This window comes from Teleopsis dalmanni, chromosome 1 (assembly GCF_002237135.1).
Source record: "Teleopsis dalmanni isolate 2A chromosome 1, ASM223713v2, whole genome shotgun sequence".
NCBI classification, from domain to species: Eukaryota; Metazoa; Arthropoda; class Insecta; order Diptera; family Diopsidae; genus Teleopsis; species Teleopsis dalmanni.
In genome coordinates this window covers 106035560-106055647 of record NC_051846.1, presented here as the reverse complement: position 1 = coordinate 106055647, position 20088 = coordinate 106035560, and the positions used below count along the sequence as shown (strand labels likewise).

Here is a 20088-nt window from a genome sequence, read left to right as displayed (position 1 = left end):
AGAAGAAATGGCAACACAACTGGCGAACCAAATAAACATCGCATGTGATGCATCGATGCCCAGATGCAGATACAATGGCAAAAGACAACCCGCATATTGGTGGACAGATCAAATAGCCAGCCTGCGTAGAGCGTGCATAACAGCAAGAAGAAGAGCGCAACGAGCAAGACGACGGCCAGATTTTGAAGAGCAGTACACCGAGTTTTGTACACGAAAACGCGACCTTAAACGAGCAATCCAGCAAAGTAAAGTCCGTTGTTTTACGCAACTACGTGATAGTACCGATGTCGATCCTTGGGGATTGGCTTATAAAACAGTAATGCGAAAGGTAAAAGGCCAGAGAGCCCCTCAACCAACTTGCCCTATCCTGCTAGAGCAAATCGTGCTTACACTCTTCCCTCCACAAGAGGAAGTGATAATGCAAGAGTACGCACAAATCGAGCAGGACAGTATACTGACAATAACAGCAGAGGAAGTGATCAACACGCTGTGCCGGATACACGACAATAAAGCCTCGGGGCCAGATGGAGTTCCCAATGTCGCTTTCAAAGCAGCGGTACGAAAAAACCCACAACTGTTCGCTGATATATATAATGCTTGCTTAAGAGAAGGAGTCTTCCCATCACAATGGAAACTGCAACGCTTAGTACTTCTTCTTAAACCAGGGAAGTTTCCTGATCAACCTTCGTCATACAGACCTCTGTGTATGCTGGACACAGCGGGAAAGGTCTTAGAACGTTTAATCTGTGATCGACTTCAAGAATATCTTGAAAACAACAACGGCCTGTCTGATATGCAGTATGGTTTTCGAAAAGAGAGATCAACAGTAGACGCCATCAGAAAAGTAACGTCCATAGCGCAAGTTGCATGCAGCGGCGGTTACACCCGAATGAAATACTGCGCAGTTATTACACTGGACGTGAAAAATGCCTTTAACTCGGCAAAGTGGCACAATATCCTGTTGGCTTTAGAAAGATACTGCGTTCCCGACTACCTTCTACGCATAATCAGTAGCTATTTCAGCGAGCGAACATTGCAGTACCAGACTGATAGAGGCATGAAATGCTATAAAATTACAGGTGGTGTACCACAAGGGTCAGTCCTGGGTCCAACGCTATGGAATGCTATGTACGATGGCGTGCTGCAACTCCAGCTTCCCGATAAAGCGACAATCGTTGGATATGCGGATGATATTGCACTGGTGGTAGTAGACAAGCACCTTGATGTATTAGAAGCCAAATGCAATGATGCTGCGGCGAGAGTGCAACACTGGCTTAATAAAGCCGGACTTGAACTAGCAGCACAAAAAACGGAATTAGTACTGGTTAGTGGCCGTAGAAAAAAGGAAGAAATGACCCTGTGCATTGGCGAGTGCGAAATAAAATCACAAGAGGCAATAAGATACTTGGGCGTCTTGATTGATTCGAGGCTTAGCTACAAGCAACATCTCTTAGCAGTGAGTGACAAGGCTGAGAAGGTTAATGGCGCATTGGCAAGAATACTTCCAAATATAGGTGGTCCACAAGGCGAAAGACGGCGGCTATTATCATTGGTAACAGATTCGATAATACTATACTCGGCTCCAATATGGGCAAATGCTACAGATAGCAACATCCAGCACGTTGCAAGGGCTCATCGACGCAGCGCACTACGAGTAGCGTGCGCATACCGCACAGTATCCGATGACGCAATCTGTGTTATCGCCGGAAAGATTCCAGTAACTATACGTGCAAACGAGTTAGGCCGGCTGTATCACACGCAAGGTGTAAAGCCATCTCAAGAAGAAAGAACTGTTGAACGTGCGCAATCATTGCGAGAATGGCAGCAAAGATGGGAAGACTCCCTCAATGGCCGATGGACCTATGCATTAATCCCAAACATCGAGGTATGGTTCACAAGACCCCATGGAGAGCTGGAGTACCATCTCACCCAGATACTAAGCGGACATGGTTGCTTTTTGCATTATCTACACAGATTCAATTTGGCCGACAGCCCTATCTGCCCAAGTTGCCCGAATGAAGTAGAAAGTGCAGAGCATGTTGCCTTCAGCTGCACAAGATTTATTGAAGAACGCCAAATACTACAAGAAACCATAGGACGACCACCAACAATCGAAAACCTAGTAAGCGAAATGTGTTCGTCGAATGAAAAATGGAATGCAGTTAAATGGTTTGCTAACACAATAATGCGCAAATTACAAGATGCAGAAAGAGAGCGTAAAGCCCTTCAGAAACAACAACGAGAGCGTCATCCACAACCTCAAGTACCAGACCTGCAAAACACGGCTATGGACAACAACAGCAGCGGCAGTCAATAACACTAGCAATACAGACGTAAGACTGACTTACAAAACTATAGGTGACGGAAGTAAAATTCCAAATTAGTGGACAGAACAGCGTTTCGCTGCGCTGAAGAATGAATAAGACTAACGAAGTATGAGCTTCACGCTCAACTTTATATATATAAATAAATAAATATAATCCACAAAAAAAAAAAAAAAAAAAAAAAAAAAAAGTACCTGCTACCGCAAACTCAGTGGGCCCAGTAGAAATACTGCCTGCCACTTCTGATTCAATAAATATGGACGTCACTATGTCCTCTCCAGCTCCTTCAATTACATCTGAAGAGAGTATTGGTACGCGCCATCTTTTTGACGAAGAAGAACTTTTGAACTCTGAAAATAAATCTGAAGAAGATGGCGCGCTTAACGTAACAGTGGTGGACACTACCACATCCAAAATAAATCATGATGCGGGTACTACAAATTAACCTGCACCACTGCAAGGCTGCGTCCGCCAGCTTGTTGCAATGCCTCAGCAACAACGAGGCTGATATGGTCCTGGTGCAAGAGCCATGGGTTTTCAAGGACCTTGTATGCGGACTCAGGACTAACAACTTTGACTTAATGTATGCGGTAAATAAGGGTAAGCCTAGATCCTGCATATTAATAAACAAAATATATAACGCTCTCATGCTTTCGCAGTATAGTGACAAAGACCTAACCGCAGTAAGTATTGAGGGACCTTGGGGCCAGATATGGGCTGTATCTGCATATATGGCTCATGATCACGAAGAATTACCATCAAGTAGCCTAAAACAGCTGACAATTGACGCTAGGAGACTTGGTGCAGATATCATTTTGGGTTGCGACGCAAATGCTCACCATGAAATATGGGGCAGCTCAAACACGAATGAACGTGGTAAGTTACTTTTCGATTTTATTTTTAGTAATCTCTTTATATGTAATGACGGTAATAGGCCTAATTTTGTTACCAAAAACAGGCAGGAGGTTCTAGACATAACCGTGACTACTGCCAAAATTCATGGGTCTATCAGAAAATGGAAAGTGTCCACTAGACACTCTTTTTCAGACCACATGATTTTAGAATTTTCTATAAACTTAAAGAAATCAAGTACCCCCAGTTTAAAAGCTTTCAGAAATGTCAGGAATACAAACTGGACAAAGTACGAATCATCTATAAATAAGCTGTTGACAAACACTACTCTTTATCCGCCAGAGAATATAAATGATCTGGACGAGCAGGTAGGAGATCTTACCTCAATACTTAATGAAGCTTTTAACCTTGCCTGTCCTTCTACTCGACCTAGTAGGAAGTGTAACCCACCCTGGTGGAATAGAAACTTAGGTCAGTTGAGGAAAGAATGCAGGTGACTTTTTAATAGGGCAAAGCTAAATAGAAATGAGAGTGACTGGTCTGAATACAAGATCTCTCTGCAGAATTATAAGAAAGAACTACGTAAGTCTAAGAGGACTAGTTGGCAATCATATTGTCAGTAGGGACTCTGAAACCTCTAGACTACGCAAAATCCTATCTAAAAATCCATATGTTCCTGAGTTGCTAAGAAAACCGGATGGGACTTGGTCAAATAACAGTAGGGAGTTAACTAGATTTATTACTAGATACCCACTTTCCTGGATTCTTTGCTTCGACGGAATCCTAAGAATGTTTAAACTACGCACTGGTAATCTCTATCAAGTTAAACCTACAAACTCTAAAATGGGCCATTTTTAGCTTTAAGCCATACAAATCACTAGGACCGGATGGTATTCATCCTATTGAGCTGCAAAACTCTTGGGATCAAATACAAAATTGGCTTCTGACCATTTTTAAATATTGTCTCATTTTTAATTATGTTCCAACTCAATGGAGAAAGGTTAGAGTTGCTTTTATTCCTAAGGCGGGTAAAACCTCTCATAGTAACCCTAATGAATTCCGTCCAATCAGTCTTTCATCTTTCACGCTGAAAGCTTTAGAAAGAATTATAGACTTTGAAATAAGGCGTGTTACAGATCCCAATCTTTGGTCACCGACACAACACGCCTACACTAAATCCACAGAGACAGCACTCCATGCCCTTACCTGTACTATTGAAAAAACTCTTAAAGTAAAGGAATTTTGTATAGTGGCTTTCGTAGATATTGAAGGAGCTTTTAACAATATTCTTCCTAGTGCAATAGCTAGCGCACTCTCGCGTCTGGGTGTTGAGGATGCGCTTATCAGCTTTATCGGTCAGTTAATAACTGGCAGAATTATTGAAGTACAAATGGGTGTATCAGCAACACACAGACGGGTCAATAGAAGTACCACCCAAGGGGGCGTACTCTCTCCCCTCCTCTGGAATATAACGGTGAATGAACTGTTACAAAAACTGGGGAGAGCGGGATGCGGGACAGTTGCATATGCGGATGACATTGCATTAACAGTTACTGGAAAACATGCTACTAGTTTAAGGGATATTTTGCAGTATGGCCAGAATATCCTTAACAATTGGACACTGACATGTGGTCTCGGGGTTAACCCCAGAAAATCTGGAAAGAAAATGTTTTGGAGCGGGCTAGGAAAGCAAACATTGCTTTGCTCCTTTGTCAAAAAGCTATTGGTAAAAGGTGGGGTTTGCAACCACGTATCGCTCAATGGCTATACACTGCTGTCATTACCCCAATACTTCTGTATGGCATTGCCATATGGTGGACAGCTCTTGATAAATCTTCGTACTGTACGGTACTTAACAGGGTTCAGCGCAGGGCTGAACTCTGTATAAGTAGTGCTCTGTGTACAACACCATCTATAGCATTAGATCTAATGCTCCACTTAATGCCAATAAAAATTATAAATAAAAATTTATTGTTAGATTCCCATCCAGGAAAGTTTGGTTATCAGGAGGTCCCTCCCTGGGTGAGGGTCTGCAAATTTTTACTGATGGTTCAAAGACTGGGAGCGGCGTAGGCAGTGGAGTTTTCTCAGAGGGGCTGAATATATCCTCCTGCTACAGGCTTCCGGATCACTGTAGTGTTTTTCAGGCAGAAGTAATTGCCATTAAGGAAGCTTTAGCTTGTCTAGAAGTAGGTAATATACTTGAAAGGAATATATATATACTATCGGATAGTCAAGCTGCTTTAAAGTCCTTGAGTTCTGTCCAATTCACATCTAGCACGGTCCTTGACTGCTACACATCTTTAAATGAGATGTCGACGCAGTTCAATATTTCTCTAATCTGAGTCATAGGGTCATAGGGATATTTACGACAATTGTAAAGCAGACGAGTTAGCCAGACGTGGTGCTTCAGGGAACCACTCGGAACACCTAAACAATCTGGGCATATCGTTGACTTCATGCAAATTGATTTTGAGTTCTTCCTGTGCCGAACTTTTCAACAAAAGATGGGAAGACTCTGCGATATATAGGCATCTGTATGCAATGTGGCCACAGACCAACAAAAGAAAATCGAAATCTCTCTTAGAGTTGTCCCGTAGAGATATCAGTCGTATAGTAGGTTTACTAACAGGTCATTGTATTCTAGGTAATCATGCTAGCAGACTCAATCTACCGTTCAACTATTTTTGCCGCAGTTGTGGTGAGGATGACGAAAGTCCCTCTCACCTGCTTACTTCGTGTCCGGCACATGCACGGCGTCGCCTTAAATTTTTGGGGGCTTTCTTTTTTGAGGATCTTGACGAACTTCGAGACCTCCCTCTATGTAGCCTCGTAAGCTTTGTTAAAGGTTCTGGATGGTTTTAGCCCATGGGTTCTAAATAATGCGGTATCACAATGGGCCTATGGGCCTAAGTGGATCCCCCTGGGATCGCCGGTTTAACCTAACCTAACCTAGTGTGTCCATATTCCTGACGGTTGAAGCACTGTACTGGAAAACTACATTTGTGTGGCTCCTCAATAGTAATTTTTCTGTTTAAAAGAAAGCGAAACAAATAAATAGGATGGACTTCGCCACTTTTCAACTTGTTTTTGTCTGGATACAGTTTAACTTTGTACATTGGTTGCGGTTTCTATTTAAGATATTATATACAGGGTCTGAATTGCTGTTGCTAATTGCATTGTTTGCATAATTGCTAACGCATTGCATAGGAAAATGAAATAAGAATATCCATTAGCAACAGCAAAAAACGCAAACTGATTTCATTTTGATTGCTTGCTAATAGTCGATTTTACATTTTTGACTATTATGCGTTTGGAATATATGCAACGTTCTTGCTTATGCGTTAGCTGCTTGTGTTTTGCTATTAGCGAATGTGTATGGATTTCTTCTTTTTGTTTTTGTTTTAAGGGAATGTGTACGCATTATATCTTTGTTGGTGCATTGAATATAGTTATGCAAAATTGTAAGTAATGTGTGCGCGTACAAGTTGTATGCAAATAATATAATTTTATCTGTAATTAGATTATGCCTAAGTTTGTTTTTTTTAAATTATTAAATTTATGATTTAATAATTACAATTATAATAACATAAATGAGTTGTAATATGTATATTTAGTTTTTTAGATTGTTTGATTTTTCCCTGTTATATATATATCTTATATATAAAATTTCCATGTCACAATGTTAGTTACCGTACTCCTCCGAAACGGCTTTACCGATTTTTACCAAATTTTATATGCGTATTCAGTAGGTCTGAGAATCGGCTACTATCTATTTTTCATACCGCTAAAGTGATTAGGGTATCCCTACCCAGCAAAAATATCTTTATTGCTTTAACAAAAATTTTTTTATTTTTTTGACATAAATTTTGTTTATATTTTTGAAAAAGAAAAAATTTTGTTTTTAATATATTATGTAACTACGCCAACAAGTACATCGAGCATTTACATCCACTTCGTTTCTTCGTCTTCGCCTTGCATGGTAGATAGAAAATGTACTAAAAATTTACCTAAAGATTTCACTAATGATACGATAACAAATACCGACGGATATCCAATATATCGTCGAAGAAATCCCGATAATGGCGGACAATCATTTATTAAAAATATCAGCAACACAGACATTGACATTGACAATCGTTGGGTGATGCCGTATTCGCCTCTCCTAAGCAATACATACAATGCTCACATTAATGTTGAGTTTTGCAGTTCTGTGAAGAGCATCAAATGTATTTGCAAGTATGTCCATAAAGGCAGTGATATGGCTGTGTTTAGAGTAGAAAATACTAATGTAATGAACAAAAACGGTGAAATTACGCTCTACCAAATTGGTCGGTACATCAGCTCCAATGAAGCTGCTTGGCGTATCATCGGTTTTCTAATTCATGAACGGGATCCAGCAGCTGTTCAGTTAGCCGTCCATCTTGAAAACGGTCAGCGTGTATTTTATCGAAGATAAAAGCACTCAGTGTGTCTTGGATTGACTGTAAAAAATCGCCCCAAAGCGTTCGATTTAAATAAATTGAGACATGCATCAACTGGTGAAAGTTGCTTGCGGGGCATCCATTTTTTTGTTTGAGACCATGTGAAATAGCGTGGTACTTGTGAATAGAGTAATGTTCTTGCAAAGGCACCAAAATCATCCGTACTATTACACAATTCAAAAAATGCAGTGAGTGTAGTTTTAGGTGGATTTGTACCACGATCAATCACTGTCTCGTTCGTGACAAATACACGCTGACCGTTTTCAAGATGGACGGCTAACTGAACAATTGCTGGATCCCGTTCATGAATTAGAAAACCGAAGATACGCCAAGCAGCTTCATTAGAGCTGATGTACCGACGAATTTGGTAGAGTGTAACTTCATCGTTTTTATTCATTGGAGGAGCATTTACATTAGTATTTTCTACTCTAAACACAGCCATATCACTGCCTTTATGGACATACTTGCAAATATATTTGAGGCTCTTCACAGAACTGCAAAACTGAACATTAATATGAGCATTGTATGTCTTGCTTAGGAGAGGCGAATACGGCACCACCCAATGATTGTCAATGTCAGTGTTGCTGATATTTTTAATAAATGATTGTCCGCCATTATCGGGATTTCTTCGACGATATATTGGATATCCGTCGGTATTTGTTATTGTATTTTCCATCTACCATGCAAGGCGAAGACGAAGAAACGAAGTGGATGTAAATGCTCGATGTACTTGTTGGAGTAGTTACATAAAATATTAAGAAAAAAATGTTTCTTTTTCAAAAATATAAACAAAATTTATGTCAAAAAAATAAAAAAAATTTTGTTAAAGCAATAAAGATATTTTTGCTGGGTAGGGACACCCTAATCACTTTAGCGATATGAAAATATTAAGAAAAAAATTTTTCTTTTTCAAAGATATAAACAAAATTTATGTCAAAAAAATAAAAAAAATTTTGTTAAAGCAATAAAGATATTTTTGCTGGATAAGGACACCCTAATCACTTTAGCGATATGAAAAATAGATAGTAGCCGATTCTCAGACCTACTGAATACGCATATAAAATTTGGTAAAAATCGGTAAAGCCGTTTCGGAGGAGTACGGTAACTAACATTGTGACATGGAAATTTTATATATAAGATGTTTATATTTCTGAGTACAAATGATATTTGTAGGAAAGTTTAAGTAATATGTAGAACATATTATGTACAACTTTTTGCGACAGTCGCCGACATTGCCGCCACTATTTATTTCTTTGTTATTGTTATTATACATTGAAGATGGTTTACAAAGTAGTTCGAAATATTTGTGATATAAATAATTTTGTATAAAAACTAATATATAATTAAATATTTTTAACACAGTTTAAAAAGTGATATTTTTTATTTTATTTAAAAACCATTTTTATAAATTAATGTGTTAAATAAACGACCTAAGCCCGGTAAAAAATATAAAAACTAAATTATCAATTATGATTAAAAATTTTATTTTGGAGTTGTTATTCTTCTAAATTTAATTTTAAATTTAAGAAAACATATATACATATATTCAAATTGCTATAAAATGAAAAATAAAAAAATTTAACTAAACATTTTACAAAATTAGTTAAATTTTCAATCTATATTAAAAACAAATTACTTTTATAAAGTAAATTACAGTCCCCCGCATACATTTTAGGCATTTATAGGCGACACTGATTAGAGTGATTCCACTGCGTATAGAAAAAACCATTAAGAAACACTTAATCTAAAGACATAAAATGCTTATTAAGAGCGTCAGTAAGATCAACGGATCAACTACTGAACCAGTAAGTAAACAAAATATATGCAATTATTCGCGCTAAAAAAGAAAATATATATTCTTGGCAGTGTTGATAACAAGTACAAGAGGAATATATTAGGGGTATTCAGGCAATAGATTAGTTGCTTAGTAGATCATTACAACAAAAATTTGCAGACAAAAAAAAAATAAGCAGAGAATCTACTATTCTCAGCCTAGTGAAAATTTGATTAATAGTGCTGCCAAAAGAGAAAGAAAATTCAAAAATAATAACATAAATTAATAAATAAAATTCAGTAAAACTATAATTTTTAAAGGGATAAAATATAATTAAAAATTGATTGGTTTGGTAACCCTAATAAAGTGAAGTATTAAAAGTTCTCGAGCGCGGGGTATATTTTAAAATTTATTGAACAGGGGTTGTTGTCACCACTATACGTGCTTGTATTGTAAAATACCTGAAAGTAGACCGTAAATTAAGTTTAAACAATAATATTTGAAAAGACTTTAATAGCTTCATAAAAAATATTTTGTATCTAAAAACTCTGATTCTTAATTCAACATGGAAAGAACACCGCCGAATACGTCTTTGATAAGCCAATCCGCAAAAAGAAAACTGACTGAAACATCGTCCGACATTTCGTTGCAAGACATTTTAAAAGCAATCCAAAGCAGTGAAAGCAAAGTCAATAAAAAAATACAACAACTAGCGTCGAAAGCAGACATCGAAGACTTGAAAAAACAAATGCTGAATAAAATTGAAGACTTGCAGCTCGAAACCCAGAGGTTTAAAATGGAGGTTGAGCAGTTAAAAAAAGATAGAGACCTGGATCGAAAAGAACTCAACAAAATAGTTATAGAAAAGAAGAAGCGAAACTTGATAGTGAAAGGCATGGTTAAAGAAGAATCGCCAAATAACGCATTCAAAAAACTATGCAATGATAAGTTGGGGCTTTACGATATATCAATTCAAAATACGCGATTAATGTACGAAAAAAACAATAAAATGAACATCGTCGTAAGTCTTGATACTACTGAAATGGCGCAGCAGGTGATCAGAAGTAAAAAAAAACTGGTGGGTTCAAAGATATATATTGAGAGAGATTTGAGTGAGGTGCAGCTTCAGAAAAAACGGGCTTTAATGCAGTTGAAAAAGCAGCTCATGTCGTTGGAATGCTCTATGGTATTAAGAAAGAAGTGTATGATAAAGGAATAGCGCAATTTAATACCATAAGATGGCTAATTTTATGGTGGTTGAACTAAAATTGGAAGATCAAAAAGCCTACATTGTTCCAGTGTATATAAATTGTAATAATTGGGATGCTGATTTCACCGACTTAAGGGACGCACTATATGATATAGACAATATGAATGTGATGGTTATAGGCGATTTTAATGGAAGAATAGGAAATGCACAAGCTATTGAGTTTATTCCAGAATCACTCCAAGAAAACGCAAAATTACAAAGAAATGCAAAAGATCTAACTCTAGATAAGAACGGAAAAAAATTAATAGAGTTGTTTAATGCTCTAGGGCTCACAGTAATGAATGGTAGAATTAGTGACGATTTAGATGGCGAAATAATATTTGCGCGTTGTGGAGCAACGATGATTATTGTGTTTTAAAAGGTTTATTTCTAAATATTATACAGCAACTTAGTATACAAGAAAAAATCTACTCTGACCATTTATCCGTGGATGTAACGCTTAAATTAAATCATATAAAGTACTGCAAAAATATGGATCTACTACCTAAGCTTAAATGAAAAAAACAATATTTGAACTTATGTCAGATTATTCTTGACCAATTATTGAACAGTAATGTAATGTGTGAAGCTACAGTTAATGATAGCAACACTTACAACAGCAATAAATGAAGCTGCTAGTCCATTTCAACAAGGGCCAACAAAGAGAAAATGGAATAAAGATTGGTTCGATAAAGAGTGTGAAATTGCAAGGACAAACTGTTTTAATAACTTAAAGATGGCGAGAAAAAGGGGCCTAGTCTCAGATTGGAATTAGTATAAGACAGCCAAAAACGGTTACAGAATTATTTGCTATAATAAAAGATTCCAACACACTAATGATCTTGCTTTATCATTATCATCAGTAAAAGACTCCAAAAGCTTTTGGAATATTGTACGTAAAGTAAATGGCATAAATTTCAGTAAGTCAGTGCATCTTAATTCTGGTGTTCTAGGTACTTATTTTGAAAAACTTTTAAGCACAACGGAGAATATAAGTCGTTTTAGATACGCAGAACCACTAATTCAAATCAATGAATTAGACAAAAAAATCGAGGTAGTTGAATTAACAGAGGTTTTAGAGCGTTGCAAAGAAAATAAAGCGCCTAGTGAAGATAGAATTGCAGCAGAATTTTTAAAATTTGCTTTTGCTGAAGGTATCACAAGGATTACAGAGATTTTCAACTACATATACGATAATGCAGAAGTACCGGGATGTTTTAAGAATTCAATAGTTTTTCCACTATTTAAAGGAGGTGATCCGCATGAATTAAAAAATTATAGAGGAATATCATTTTTAAATTCGATAGCAAAAGTATTTACAGGCATATTACATCAACGTCTGCAAAGTTAGGTCGACGATAAAAAACTACTAAGTGAATTCCAAGCAGGCTTCAGGCGAGGTTACTCAACTGAGGACAATGTTTTTATTCTGACAAATATTGCAAAATTACACGTTGAAAAAGGGAAAAAATTTTACGTATTTTTTGTAGACTTTAAAGCCGCATTTGATTCTATCGACAGAGATGCTATGTTTTATAAATTAAGTAATTATGGTGTATCTACAAAAATGCTAAACATACTGAGGGCGTTATATTGTAACGCGACTGCAGCAGTATGGGATGGAAACAGTCTTTCTAAGTGGTTTTCTTCGAACACAGGAGTAAAACAGGGTTGCTTGATAAGCCCTCTTCTTTTTGCGTTGTTCATAGACGATTTAAACAATTATCTTTCCGAAGGTATCTTAATAAATGATACATGTATTAAATTACTATTATATGCAGATGATTTAGTACTTATGGCGGACTCACCTTTAAAGATGCAAACTATGATCAATGAATTATATTCCTTCTGTATGATATGGAAACTTAAAATAAATATTTCTAAATCTAAAATTATGATATTCAAAAAAAATTGCAGAAGGCTTATGAAAAATGAAATTTGGAACTTAAATGGTGAAGCGTTAGAAGTAGTGAAGGAATACAAATATAAATTTAATGAACATCTCAGTAAGAAGTTAAGCGAAGTCAGAAAAGCAATAAACTCGTCATGGGAAGTAATTTTAGGAAAAAATGAGGTTGCGCTCTCGGTAAAGTTTCAAGTATTTAAAGCGGCGGTAAGATCAATCCTCTTTTATACAGCACAGGTATGGGGAATAGACGAATTTAACGAAGTAGAAATGCTTCAAAGGTACTTCATAAAAAGAATATTCAAGTTACCACAAAACACGCCCAACTATATGCTGCATTTAGAAACAGGATTGTCAAGTTTATGTATAGAGACGCTAAAACTACATTTTAAATATATAAATCACGTCATGAATATGAGTGACAATAGACTCCCTAAAATTCTGGCAAGGTTCCTCGCAAATACGAAGACAGGTTTTGTTGAAAAATGGAAATCACTTGCTAATACGCATGATGAGGTATTGTTGCTCGAAAATAGAGAAGTAATGCGTTCGTGGCAAAAAAATATATTGATATAAATTATGGCGAATGAAAGAGCTAAATTTACATTGGCAGCAAGGGCAAGTGATTATAGACATGCTTACAAAAGGTTGGAATATGAATTACGCGATCGGAATTATTTTAAGGATGATTATACTATTGGAACTATCAGCCAGATTTTTAAAACTTGGGGCGAACTCCTTAATTTAAACTATAGACCATATGTGTAAGTAAATTCAACACATTGTTCATTATGTAATTTAGACCAGCCAGAGGACATAATACACTTTATTGGATTAACTTTAATTAGCTTTAGAACACTTCATTATTAGTTAATTAGTTTGTTGGCAGACGGCATTTGGGCCATGCCTTTAGTTCAATAAGTAACAATATTATAATGTGTAAATATTTTGGAATTAATTTTGTAATAACATAAATTAAAGTGTAAGATTAGTTTTAAGATTAAAATATTATATTGTTTTTGAACTAAAATAAATAAAAAAATACTACTACTACTACTACTACTAATATAATTAAAAAGTATAAAATTGAATATTCTACTTTTTGATATATGACACGTTTGCAATTTTAGTTATATGCTGCATTATATGATAAATTTAAATGATATTAATATTTACGAATATTTGATTATTTCATTGTTAACATATGATTCACTTCTGCTGTTAATACGAGTGCTGCCAAGGCATTTGCACACAACAAACTAATCAGATTAAGCATTTTGGGTCGTTCAAGCAACAGATTAACATCAAAATGCTAATTTTTTTTTTAAATTAAGTTTTTAATCAACTAAGCAACTAATCTGTTGCCTGTATACCCCTAATGTAAATTGTTGGCACTTGCTAACCATAGTACAACAGTAGTAAGCGCGGCAACGTAATATGGCAAACTGTACCGGTACACGAGATATAACACAATACATTTTTTTAAAAAGAATTTCAATTCATGTTCTATTGACTTAATGAAATGTATTGAAAATTTACCTTTTTTGTGTGGGCATGATGCAAATGTTTAGTCAGATCGCTTTTCCGAACGCATTTATGTGAGCACTTTGTACATTGAAATGGTTTATCCGATATATGTCGATACCTGATATGCGTAGCAAGCGAACTTTTTGATGAACAAGTCACATAACACATAGTGCATTTGTAAAGATTTAAATGTTTTTTTATATGAGAATTCAACAATTTTTTTGTGGGAAAGCATTTAAAGCACTTGCAACATTGAAATTTCTGATCTAAAATATAATAAGTTTACATTCAAATTATATTCGAAATTCATTTATTTTACTGTTGTTATCTTGTCGCACTAGGTGTTCAAAGAGAGATGTTTTTGTACAGAAAGTTTTTCCACATTGACAACATGCTGCCTCTTTTTGGTTGGAATGGATTTTGACATGTTCAATTAAACGATATTTGTGTTCGAATTGTTTATAACAATATCTCCAACCACAGTGCATATTTAAAGCTGCTCCATTTCCAGTTTTTACTATATCACACTCGAAAATGACATGTTTAATGACATGGTCTTGGTACTCTATTATAGATTCGAAACTACGTTCACAATCAGTCCATTCACACAAATAATTAGTAATAACCTCTGGAATCAAATCAAAAACCTTTTCGGAAACATGGCACTTAGGTATATCTAAACGTTTCTCACATTCATATTTTCCCCTTAATAGTAAAAAATTGTAGTATCCATGATAGAAAACATGCTTTCGCAATCTGTCTAAGTGCACTGTACTGTAATTACAACCTGTCCAAGAGCAATTATAGTCGCTATTTTCAGTTTGAGATTCATTTAACTCTAAATGTGTCTCTATATGTTTGCTTAAGTCTAACAAATTTTCGCATATGTATTTACATCGACTCCACAAACATGACAAAACACTTTCCATTACTTCTTTTATAGAATTTGTCATATTTGTACAATATTCGTTACACTAAACAACGCAAATGAAGAGGTATTAACATTCAAATAAAATTAAAGCCAAAAAACTACTTTGCTTATAACAAATGCACACACATGACAGCGGCAAAAAATACCAACAAAAATGAAAACACTTTTTTTTATATTAAACCAGCCATACACTAATAAACACATTGTTACAATAACTTAATCTACCCATCATACATGATTGCTAACATCAGAGAATATCTTTTTTAGAAGGTAAACCATACCAACTTCAATCAAGTCTAAAAAAAATTGCTTAAAAAAAATTTATTTATATAACACTTTCGTTACACGTATTAAATAAATGTGATCACACCACACTTATGCCACTTTTACGCTCTTTCACGCTGCTGTATAACTTTTTTTCATCTAGTTATTGTACAAGTTCTTATATAAATTAATGAGTTCTTTACGATTTCTTTTATTTCGGATTACTCCGAACCGTTTATTTCTAAGATTGATAAAGAACTGATTTGAATAAAATCTTACATCTCTTAAATTCGGAACGCCCCCGTTTCGACCAGTTAATTGATTTATGATGTCATCAAATATTGTTTTTGATTTTACTCTTTCTCTGCATGATCGAACCATTAGAAATGTTGTTACTGCTATTACCAGAATTAATACAAGTAAAATAGTGAGCCACCAGTTTCGTTTTTGGAAACTTATTTCTTCACTTAGTGTTGAGATATGATTCGTATTCTCAATATGTATTCTGTGAAGATATGGCAAAGAAAGTTTCGTGTTATGTTCCAGAAACTTAATGTCGAGAAATTTCGGGGCATGAGGTTCGAGATCAGTCATGTTTTTTGTGACTTTGTATTTTGTGCCGTTTATGGTAATTTCATTTTTAAATGTTATCAGGAATGTGCCCGATATATTAAATTTATGAACGTCTTCAACCGTAGTGGATGAAACATCGTTTAATATTATGGTACCTTCTTGTACCTGCTGAATTAATGGTAGATTATGTGATGATTCGGTGGAACATGCAGCTGTGTTATTATTTAATAACTGTGACAGGCAAGATGATGTTGCTGAGCTGCAGATGTTTGCTATAAAAGTATTTAAGCAATTTTGAATCGGTTGCATAATGCCATCACAATCCGCTGCCGCATCTATATCTAAACTTATTATGGAATTATTATGAATAACAGGAAATATCTTAACATAGTTACAATATTTATTTATTCTAGGAACTTTTATTACATATAAAATGATTTCTTTATTTTGTAAAACTTTTACATCGGATACACTTAATATGGTATTTAAACTAAGTGGTACATTTTCAGAGTCAATCAGATCATTTATTTCAACGTTATCTAAGATAAGTGGATTAATCATATTATTTTTTGCCAAGACCACGGAAAGAGCTAAATTATCTAAATGATTGATAACATAATTATTTCTATAATAATTTGTTACCGGGCTAATTGGTCAAATTTTAATATAAATAAAAAGACATTAATTTATTATTTATATTTAAAAATCGTTTATATTTTATTTCCGATATTTCGACTATCTTCGATAGTCATCTTCAGGGAAAACTGCACAAAATATAGGATGTTCACATTTTTATAGCGGATTATAAAGAAAAATCATACAATAAATACAATAATAATGATGACAACAAGTTGTTTTTTCTCTTGTTGTCATCATTATTATTGTATTTATTGTATGATTTTTCTTTATAATCCGCTATAAAAATGTGAACATCCTATATTTTGTGCAGTTTTCCCTGAAGATGACTATCGAAGATAGTCGAAATATCGGAAATAAAATATAAACGATTTTTAAATATAAATAATAAATTAATGTCTTTTTATTTATATTAAAATTTGACCAATTAGCCCGGTAACAAATTATTATAATAATAATTTTTGGTCACAAATATAAGTATTTAATAATTATTTCTATTCATGATATGTTGTTTCAGAATTTCTTCATCTTTCGAGATAGAATTATCAGAATTTTTTGCTGTCTTTAAGTCGTTTATTCTGTCTGTAAGTTCGTTAATTTGGTTCTGTATTACAGAGTTGTTGTTTGTCTGTCTATTATTATTTTCTATTAGCATATTCTGTTTGCTTGATAACAATTGGAAATCGTCATGATCCGGGGTTCCTGCTACGAATTTTAGCGCTGATCCAATAAAGTCGATCGATCTTGCAAATCGACGTGTGGTCCGCAATGTCTTTATGATTCGCTGAATATCCTGTGTTTGCTTTACCAGGATATCTTTAGTGTAGACGTTGTGATCAAAAGAATTTGTGTTGTCCATAATCATTTCCTCATATTCTGATAAGTTGGTTGAGTGTACCAAGTAAAAATAATTTTCATATATTGCGGCGTTTCCATGTGTGACCGCTATGAAATGTGGTGGTGTGTAATCTATGATCCTTGATGTTGCAAGTTTACAAAATAGTAGTAGCCTAATAAAAAAAAAACGAGAGAAAATAATTATCGGAGATTACTTTTATGAATTTTTCTGCCATTAATCAGGACAGTAGCGCCTAGATCTCGTTCGACAGTCCCTTCCTCAAAAATTTTATTAAACTTGTTACCTAATCGTTTATTTCTTTTTATAAAGACTACGTCTCCCGGTTTATAGGATGTACGATGTATATCCCTATTAGCTCTCCTTAGTAGTTTTTCTTGAGATTCCATAATTTTCTCTTTAACTTTTGAAATTGTTTTACTATCTTCGGAGTCAAGCAAATCAACCGGCTTGGAATCTGTTACAGAATGTACGGTATTATTGTATTTAATAGTGGCTAGTAGTATGAGCTCGGTCATATCAGCTATTTGCTGCTGAGCCTTACAACATCTAGCAATTTCCAATAACGTTGAATGTAATCGTTCAACTTGACCGTTGCTTTCACTATGGAGAGTTGGTACGAAAAATTGCGTGATTTCAAAATGATCACGTAAAAAAGTGGATAATGCATTCGATTGGAATGCTTTTTCATTATCCGTAACGATAAGCCTGGTTTTTTTATATTTATTTAAAATTTGTAGCAGACCTAATTTAATATCCGATGTTGTTCTTGACGCTATCAGTGTAACTATTGCGAATTTTGTCAGTTTATCGATACTTGTTAAAAAGTACGACTTATTTGTTATTAAAATATCTATATGGAGTATTTCTCCGGGATAATTTGGTATTGGAGTTTCACCGATACCTGGATTTGGTGGTTTTCTTTGGTACTTATTTTCGTGGCAAATCCTACAGTTTGCGATGATAGTTTTGAGAATCGTTTTCATTTTTGGGAAGTAGTATTCTTCCGTTATTTGTTTATGATTTTCGTGGAGACATCTATGGGCTCTGTTATGCTCTGTTGTTGCTGTCCCCATTTGATCCTCTCTATTGGTCAAATCGATGACAAGTTTCTCCGTGTGAATGAATTTAACACCTGGATATTCTTTCCTTAACAGATTTTGAATTGTTGCCAAAGTTGGTAGATCACAATGTAGACCATTTACTACATTTGGGTTTATTTTATCTTTGATTGTATTTAAAAGAAATTCTGTGTTTTTAAAATTTATTGTGTGGCGTACAAATTTTTTAAATAGGATTTTAGTGTTTTTATTATTTGAATTACAATGAGACAAAATTAGTTGATTTCTAAATTGGTTTACAGGGGTGTTTACTGTTTTAATTATATCAGATGAGGATTCTTCACTGTGGACTGTATTTCCGTCTAAAGTCAAATTATTAATATATTGATAGATAAGGCATCTGCTACTTTGTTTTCTTTCCCTGGTTTATAGAAGAATTTTGGGAAAATTCATCTATAAATGCACGCCACCTTTTAATTTTTGAATTAAAATTCTTATCCGATATTGAAAATGTGAGAAGTTGATGAGTTGTAAAGATTTTTAGGTTTCCAACACAATATAAGTAGTGACGTAATGTTTGTAAAGCCCAAACAATTGCTAGTAGTTCGCGTTCATTTGTAGCGTAGTTTTCTTCACACTTACTTAGGGTTCTAGAGACCATTGTTATTGGTCTACCCTCTTGGGACAATACTGCACCTAAAGCAACTGATGATACATCAGGGGTAAGCTCGAAGGCTTTATCGTAGTCTGGATGCTGTAGAAGTTCATCCTCTGAAGCTAATATTTGCTTTAATTTATTAAATGCTTTTACTGCATTCGCATTTAAATTTATTTTAGTATGTTTTGATTGTTTGGTTCCAATGTGACCATTTTCTCCTCTTAGGTATGCAGTCAGTGGCTTTGCTATTGCCGCGTAATCCCTTACAAATCTCCGATAATATCCGGATAGTCCTAGAAAGGCACGCAGTGATCTCAACGACTTTGGTTGTTTGTAGTTTAAAATTGCATTGACTTTACCCGGGCATGTTTTAATGCCATTAGCTGAGACAACAAATCCTAAAAACTCTACTTCGTTTTGAAGGAACTTAGATTTTTCAGTAAAAACGCGCATTCCCGCGTTTTTCAGTTTGGTTAAAATATTACTGACATGATTGAGATGACTGACTTTGTCTAAGAAAAAGATGATTATATCATCCATATAAACATGGCATGTTTTTCCTATGTCATCCCGCAAAATGTCATCAATGGCCCGCTGAAAGATACTAGGGGCATTTTTTAAGCCGAATGGTAAGCGACAAAACTCATACTTACCATTATTTACACTGAAGGCTGTTTTATGCCTATCTTTTTCGTCTAAAACTATCTGGTGAAACCCAGACTTGAGGTCTAGAGTCGTGTAAAACTTCGACTGTCTTAGATTGGACAATATCACTGTTGTATCCGGTATAGGATACTTATCAGTTATCGTTTGTTCGTTTATTTTTCTAAAGTCAATTACCATGCGTAGCTTTGGTTTTCCATTTTCGTCCACACCTTTCTTATTTACGACGTGGATGGGGGAATTATAAGCTGAAGAGGACTTTCTGATAATACCATCTCTTAGTAATGTTTTTATTTCGTTATTTATAAATTCCGCTGCCGATATTGGGTA

The 20088-nt window shown here is 35.0% G+C and overlaps 1 protein-coding gene across 1 annotated transcript in view; it reads right to left on the bottom strand.

The window, feature by feature from the left end:
- Positions 1-15197, bottom strand: part of LOC119670870 (histone H4 transcription factor) — a 49563-nt gene extending 34366 nt beyond the window's left edge. The window contains exons 1-2 of the mRNA XM_038081298.1: positions 14436-15197; positions 14129-14382 (exon numbers count right to left, since the gene is read on the bottom strand). Coding sequence (XP_037937226.1) covers positions 14129-14382; positions 14436-15069 — 888 coding nt within the window. The 5' untranslated portion in view covers positions 15070-15197. The remainder of the gene's footprint in view (positions 1-14128; positions 14383-14435) is intronic.
- Between the last annotated feature and the right edge of the window lie 4891 nt (positions 15198-20088).